General features: G+C 43.7%; 1 protein-coding gene across 1 annotated transcript in view; it reads left to right on the plus strand.

Moving 5' to 3' along the window:
- The window catches only part of LOC145409499 (uncharacterized), a 76698-nt gene extending 69455 nt beyond the window's left edge, over nucleotides 1-7243 (plus strand). The window contains exon 6 of the mRNA XM_080279890.1: nucleotides 7134-7243. Within this exon, the coding sequence (XP_080136016.1) occupies nucleotides 7134-7243 (110 nt within the window). The remainder of the gene's footprint in view (nucleotides 1-7133) is intronic.
- Nucleotides 7244-7774: the final 531 nt, after the last annotated feature.

A 7774-nucleotide genomic window follows, 5' to 3' on the forward strand; every position in this document is an offset into this window, starting at 1 on the left:
TCAATCTGGTCTGTCTCAAGAGTTATCAATTTATCAGTCATAACAATGTCCCCATCACCCAGGATGGTGGAAAGTGGTATGGGACATCTGTTGGCAACAGAAAGTGATTTATAAGTGAAGTCCTTTCACGAATAAATCGCCGACAGCGCAGGATGATATGACTGATAGACAACACCGCATCACAGATGTCACAGTGCCGTGAGAATCGTCTTTCCATATAAGGTTTAATGTGCGTTACAATGGTGGCATTAAGCCGCAAATGAGCCAACACTTTTTCGTCCAGGCATCTGGGAAGGTTGGCAGTGTCCCAGTCACCCAGGTACGGCTTTCGTGTTGGAATATTTATTCTGGTCCACTGACCTTGCCACAGAAGATTGATTGATTTCTTTCCGAGAGAGAGACTCGACCATAGATCACGAGGAACGTCCCAAGTCTCCTCGAGCTCTACAGCTGACTTTGCAAGTAAGTCAGCCTACTCATTGCCGTAAATGCGACAATGACCAGGCACCCAGATCAGCATGAAGGACTTGTTGCATGAATGCAGTTTATTAACAATGCAGCCCTGGATCTCATTAGAATCTGTAGTGCAAGAAGCAATCGCCTGAAGAGCTGATTTTGAATCTGATAATATGACAAATAAGTCATGCCTAGAATTGAGAGCATAGTCTATGGCTTTGTCAATAGCAAAAAGTTCGGAGGTAAACACAGATATATGAGTCGGCAACCGATACCTGAGGGCACATTCGGTCGACCATACACTTGCACCCACACATTCACTCGACTTGGAACCGTTGCTGTACAATTGGTGGGATCTCAAGTGGTGCACGATGATGTTACGAAACAAGTGGTGGACCTCCACCTCTAGCGCCTTGGTCTTTGGTGCTGGGAGCCATGACACATCAACAGTGAAAGCAGGTGGCTCCCAAGGCACTATATTTTTAATCACTAATTTGTCACAGTCACTGAGGTCCACACCAAGCTCCTGAGTCAGGAAGTGGAGGAGAACGGCAAGTGGCCGACACCCCCTCCCCCGCATAAGATGGTGGTATTGGCGCAGGGGTGGTACAGGCCACATTGCTGATATTACTTTCCCTTGATGTTCTCAACCTGTACGATAATGCCAGGTGGTCATGGCGAATACGGAGGGGAGGCACATTCGCCTCCACTTCCATACGAGCTACACGGGTACACCTGGAAGGCTCCAAGACACATATGCAAAAATTTATTCTGCAACACATCCAATCCTTTCAGCGTGGCATCGGATGCCGAGCCATACACCTGTGTGCCATAGTCTAGCTTTGATCGAATAAGGGACTTATACACCATTAATAAAGATTTTCTGTTGGCCCTCCATGTAGTACCCGCTAGGTACTTGAGGACATTTAACGGCTTGTCACAACGAGCAATCAAATTATTAACATGAACTTTGAAGTTCAAATGACGATCAAAATGTATTCCTAAAAACTTTACAGAATTTTGAAATGGTACCTCTTGATTATCCAAAGTTAAGCACAAATTAGGTACCTTACGAGTCGTAAAAACTACAGTGGCACACTTAGGGATGGAAATCTTAAATCCCCACTGCAAGGCCCATTGGTGGACGGAATCAAGGGCTGCTTGAATCCGCCCAGCCGAAAATTGTGTATTATGGGAAGAGTGCCATATTGCTCAATCATCAGCGTAGAGTGAGTATTTAAGATTCCTCGAGATGGGAGCTGATGACAGAATATCATTGATCATAATACTAAATAAATGGGACTAAGCACACTTCCCTGTGGCACCCCGCTTTCCTCGATAAATATATCCGATGTTACATTACAGGGCAATTTGACAGAGAGAGTTCTGTCCGTTAAGAAATTTGAAATAGAAATAGGCAAATTTCCTTTTAAACCATAAGCATAGAGCTTCATCGGTATACTGTGTAGCCATGTCATGTCATAGACTTTATTGATGTCCAAGAACACCCCTACCATGAATTCTTTATTGGCAAACGCGTCTGCAATACAATGCTCCATATTCATTAAATGATCTAGTGAACTTCTGTATTTACAGAAGCCATGTATCCCAAACGGGGTGACCAAGGGCTTAGATTTAATCACTAATTGTGTACAGGGGAGGGGCACTAATCCTCCACCAACCCCACTTGACACGTAGGGAGAACAACAGCATCTGGTGTTCCCAGGCGGTCACCCATCCAAGTACTAACCAGACCCAACGTTGCTTAACTTCACATATATCCACTTTTGCATCCTCAAGCACCTGAACAATCTCTCTCTCTTTCACTTCATCATTCACTCCTCTTACATTCCATGTTCCCACCCTAAGAATGTCCTTTGTCTGTTCCTTAGTCATCAATGTATGGTCCGTCTGGGTCCGAGGCACTTTATTTGCTTTTTTAGTTAGTTCTTTTTACAGGGTGGGGCACTAATCCACCACCAACCCTTTTAGTCGCCTCGTACGACAAGCAGGGATACTGGGGGAGTATTCTTGAAACCCCCCTACCCCCAGGGGGTCTGACATTGATAATTTCACATCCTACTTTCACATTGGTAGGAAGAGATACTTTTCCAAAAGTGAAGACTACTGTGGCTGTCTTTGTCCTTATGCCTTCTTGGAAACAAGTTATGAGGCGGGCATCAATTACATCTTGCTGAGCAAGTTCACGGATGATGTTGTCGTCTTCCACTACCAGGAGGTCCCTGCAGGTGATAACACCTTTACAGGAATTCATGGAATGAGGGATCCTCGGCACAACATCATAACAGTGGAATTTGCTCAACATCATTAAATCCTTTACCTGGCACGAGTTTACGGTCTTTACTAGAAGACTAGAAATGAAAATGGGGAACAAATGATAGGGATGTGTGTTGAGCGAGAGATGGTGATTGGAAATACGCTGTTTGAGAAGAAAGATATTTATAAGTATACATGGGTGAGACAGGAGGGTGGAAGGGTTGTTGATAGAGCTTTGATGGACTATGTGGTTGTGTCTAGGAATGTAATCGGAAGACTGTTGGATGTGAAAGTTCTGAGAGGGGAGGGTGGAGGTATGTCTGACCACTACCTGGTGGAGGGAAAGTTAAGAGTAGGTAAGAGATGGGCGAGAGCTAGGAGGGTTAGGTGTGGCAGGGAGGTTTTGAAAGCGAGTGAGTTGGATAAAAGATAGAAAAAGATAGAGTATCAGGAGAAATTGAAAGATGAGTGGAACGCAGTGAAAGATCAGGAAAATGGCTGTGTGGAGGAGGAATGGAGTTGTTTAAGAGTGCTGTGGTGGGGCATGCACAAGAGGTGTGTGGTGTGAGATATGTGGGTAGTGGTGTAAGAAAAGGAAGTGACTGGTGGTGCGAGGAAGTAAGTATGGCTGTGGCTGACAAGAGACGTGCATATGAAGTGTGGCTACAGAGGAAGGATGACATGTCATATGAAAGGTATAAGGAAAAGAGGAATAGGGCGAGAAGGGCTGTGCATGATGATAAAGTGGCAGCAGATGAGAGATAGGGTAGGCAGCTGATAGAGAATTTTCAACAGAATAAGAAAATGTTTTCGTAGGAGGTGAAAAGGGTGCGAAAGGGAGAGTCTGGGAAGGAAGAACGAGTAAAAGCAGAGGATGGAAGGATGTTAATTGAGATGGATGCAGTAAGGAAGAGATGGGCAGAGTATTTTGAAAGATTGTTAAATGTAGAGGAGGAAAGGGTGGCTGAGATCGTGGCGGATGGAGGGTGCAAGGAATAAATGTGTTGGGAGAGTTGAATGATTCTTTGATCACGAAGGAGGAGGTGGAGAAGGCAGTAAAGGAGATGAAAACAGGGAAAGCTGCAGGTATGGATGGGTGTGCTGTGGAATGCCTGAAGGGTGGTGGAGTGACTATTGTTGACTGGTTAGTAAGATTGTTGAATATGTACTTTGTGAAAGGTATGGTGCCAGTTGACTGGGCAAGTGCTTGTGTGGTCCCGTTGTATAAAGGCAGGGGTGATAAGTATGAATGTACTAGCTTTAGGGGTATAAATCTATTGAGTGTTGTAGGTAAGGTTTATGGTAGAGTGTTAATTATGAGAGTTAGAGAGGTACAGAGGGAGTGATTGGTGATGAGCAGTGTGGCTTTCGGAAAGGAAGGGGATGCGTGGATCAGGTGTTTGCTGTGAGACAAGTGTGTGAAAAGTATTTAGCGAAAGGCAAGGATGTGTTTTGGGCATTCATGGATTTAGGGAAAGTGTATGATAGAATTGATAGGGAGGCTTTGTGGACTGTTTTATGATTGTATGGACTTGATGGTAAGTTACTAAAAGGGGTGAAAAGTTTTTATGTAAATAGTATAGCGTGTGTAAGAGTGGGAAATGCTGTGAGTGATTGGTTTCCCGTGAGAGTGGGGCTGCGACAGGGATGTGTGATGTCGCCTTGGTTGTTTAATATTTACATGGATGGTGTTGTAAGGGAGGTGAATGCAAGCGTTTTAGGTGGAGGTCTGAGTCTGGTGAATGTTGCTGGTGGAGAGTGGAATCTGAAGCAGCTGCTGTTTGCAGATGATACTGCACTAGTGGCTGATTCAGAGGAGAGATTGAGACAGCTGGCAGAGGAGTTTGGAAGGGTGTGTGAAAGGAGGAAATTGAAAGTAAATGAAAATAAGAGTAAAGTGATGAAGTGAACGAGGTTGGTAGATGGCAGGGGGATGAATATAGTTTTGAATGGCGAGTTGCTTGAGGAGGTAGAGTGTTTTAAATATTTAGGGTCACATGTTGCTGTGGATCGAAGAATAGATGCAGAAATGAAGTTCAGAATAAATGAAGTAGGAAAGGTGCTGGGAGGAATTAAAAAAGTGTTTAGATGTTGTTCACTTAAAATGGATGTAAAGAGAAGGCTGTATGAGGGTGTTGTGGTACCGACTGCGTTATATGGGGCTGAAACATGGAATATGGGTGTAGCAGAGAGGAAAAGTTTGAATGTAATGGAGATGAGGTGTCTGAGAAGTATGTGTGGAGTGACGCGTATGGATCAAGTGCGAAATGATGAAGTGCGAAGGAGAACTGGAGTTGTTTGGGAGATGGCTGGTAGAGTTGAGCAGAGGGTGTTGCGATGGTTTGGGCATATGGAGAGAATGGATAATGAGCGATTGGTGAAAAAGTTAACTAGATCTGATGTGAGAGGTGTAAGGCTGAGAGGAAGACCACGAATACGATGGATGGACAGTGTGAAGAGAACGCTGGATGCAAGAGAGATGTCTGTTGAACAACGAAGAGTGACTGTGCGTGACAGAAATAAATGGAGGGAAATTGTGAATGAATAAGTGATGACACAGCCCTGAGGGGATGTTCTCCCGCATTTGGTCTTATCAACTAGTCATGCCAGGTGCGGGTAAGGGAATGGGTCTGTTATGATGTGGCAGGGGTTAACCAGCTCTGCTGTGGGCCCTGCTGCAGAGGTCACTGATTGCATTGCGCAGTTGACCCTTGTGCGGTGTGGTGTGGTGAGGATCTGACCCTTCTCCCCTTTGGGGCTAAGATGCGAATGAATGTGTTTAAATGAATGAGTAAATGGGTAGTGTGTCGTCCTGTCTTGGCTATCTCCCTTTCGTTGGGGGAAGCAGCCTAGGTATATAGATAGATAGACTAGAACGTCCCCACTAGCAAGTTTTTTCACCTGTTCCACCTCACTGGCACACCCATCAATCACCTTCTTAATGATGAAGGGATTGAGGCTGGACAGGGGTGCAGAACCAACCGCATGAAGTAAGACAAAGGTTGTGTTATTTACATTAAAGTCTAGCGGGGTACGTGTCTGGGGCCGTTCAGTCTCAGGGCAGTCTGTTCATGCAGCAGTCAGGGGTCGGTCAGGACTACCTCCCCCCCTGAAGGGGGGGGTGGCAGTAGGGGCGTATGCCATAGGAACCACTTCCTCCTCGTGGGGGAAGTGGGAAGAAGGAGAAAAATGAGTAAAGGACAAAGTACCCGGGAAAGACACACCTAGTCTGAGATTACCCTCTCAAACCACTATCGGGAAGACACACCTGTGTATAACTCACATCCCACAGCGATCAGTGGGGGGTACACTCCAGAGGTGAGTAAGCAAAGGCAATCTCAGTGGGTAGATACAAACACCTACTATATCTCTAAGAAGGGTAGGGAGGAATATGAGAACTAGCTAACCTAACTAAATTAGGGAAAAATGCAATAAAACTATTGCCAGTGGGTCAGTCCTAAAAGCTAGAGAAGAGCTCAGCACACGTCCGCTCTCTTCGCAACCATGCATAAAAGTCGACTTTCGCATGGTAACAATGTCGTTTATATGACAAAAGTGCGGGTGCAAAAGTAGCAATTGAGGACGCCCTTTCACAATTAAACTTAAGTGACAAAACATTTCCATTGTGCTAATAGTTATAATACAACGATCATGAATACGGAAACACTGGCACCAAATGCTGTCTGAGAGGGATTCACAATGTTTTTATAATAAGGATACTTCAAAATACACATCCACACCCCCCAACACTACAGAAAAAATGGTAAGTCTTTATAAATGAGGGGCACGTGGGAAAAGACTACAGGTTTTCACGAGTCTTTCACACGTACACGTATACATACGACATATATATATATATATATATATATATATATATATATATATATATATATAACTAAACAATCACTTGTGATTACAAAGGCAATTAAATAATTATTTCATACATGAGAACATATAAAGTATACTAAAGATTAATACATAACATCAGGCACACGTCACAGGGAAATGACTAGAACACATGGAAGTTTGCCACCGGGTGGAAGGGCCTACTCATGCTAGCAGGGTTTGTGGCTTCTACCTTAAATAAAATTTATACGTCACACCGTTTCATTCAGCCTTTACAAAAACCACTGGGAGTGAAAGGATTAGAAACCACTTCCAGTAAAACCTCTAGTAACATGATGTCTCCTATTGTATATCTGTACAATTTGACATTCCCATTTTTGGATACGGGGGCACCTCTAAGAAATACATTGTCCATCTGTCATTTACTAACAAATATGAGAAATGAGACATTCAGCACATGCAGAATATAGTATTCCATCAACTGTCACCTTTGCATTTATTGAGCTAAGGAGAAGCATGTGTTTAGTTTATTATTATTTGCTTATTGAATATAGCATACCCCACCATCGGCACCCCTAGAAAAGAGGCACAACAGACCACAAGTGACTTCAACCTCAGAGAAAAGGTGGAGGAGAAAGACAGGCAAAATACTAAAAACTCATAGAATACCAGAGAGAAGTACACAATTCAGGTAATAAGTAATCCCTCGATTATCCGGACGTAATAGTGCCAAAGGCGTGTCTGGGAAGTGGCAACATCTGGATAATGAACATTATTCCCCTACCACACCCAGACCCTACCTCTACCCACCTCCAACCTATACCAAACTTATTTCTACAGCACCTATCCTTATTTTGGCAGTGTTTTCCAGTCATTCAGGCACATTTAGACATACAAACACATATAGGCATATCAAAAGTAATGGTAAGCACCAAGAAAACCATGCAGAAAAAACAATGAACACCAAAAAACACCCTACCTAAATACCACTGTATGTACAGTACCCCTCCTTATTTTGGTAGTGTTTTCAGGTCATTCTGGCATACTGTGGCATCAAAACATGCATAGGAATATCCTAAATAATTTTCAACACCAAGAACACCATGCATGAAAACCACTGAAAACCAAAAAACACCCTATCTAAACACCACTATATGTACAGTACCTCTCCTATTATTGGCACTGTTTTCGGGAC

This window comes from Coenobita brevimanus, chromosome 81, assembly GCF_032717465.1.
Source record: "Coenobita brevimanus isolate Jiangsu-jjx chromosome 81, ASM3271746v2, whole genome shotgun sequence".
Classification (NCBI taxonomy): domain Eukaryota; kingdom Metazoa; phylum Arthropoda; class Malacostraca; order Decapoda; family Coenobitidae; genus Coenobita; species Coenobita brevimanus.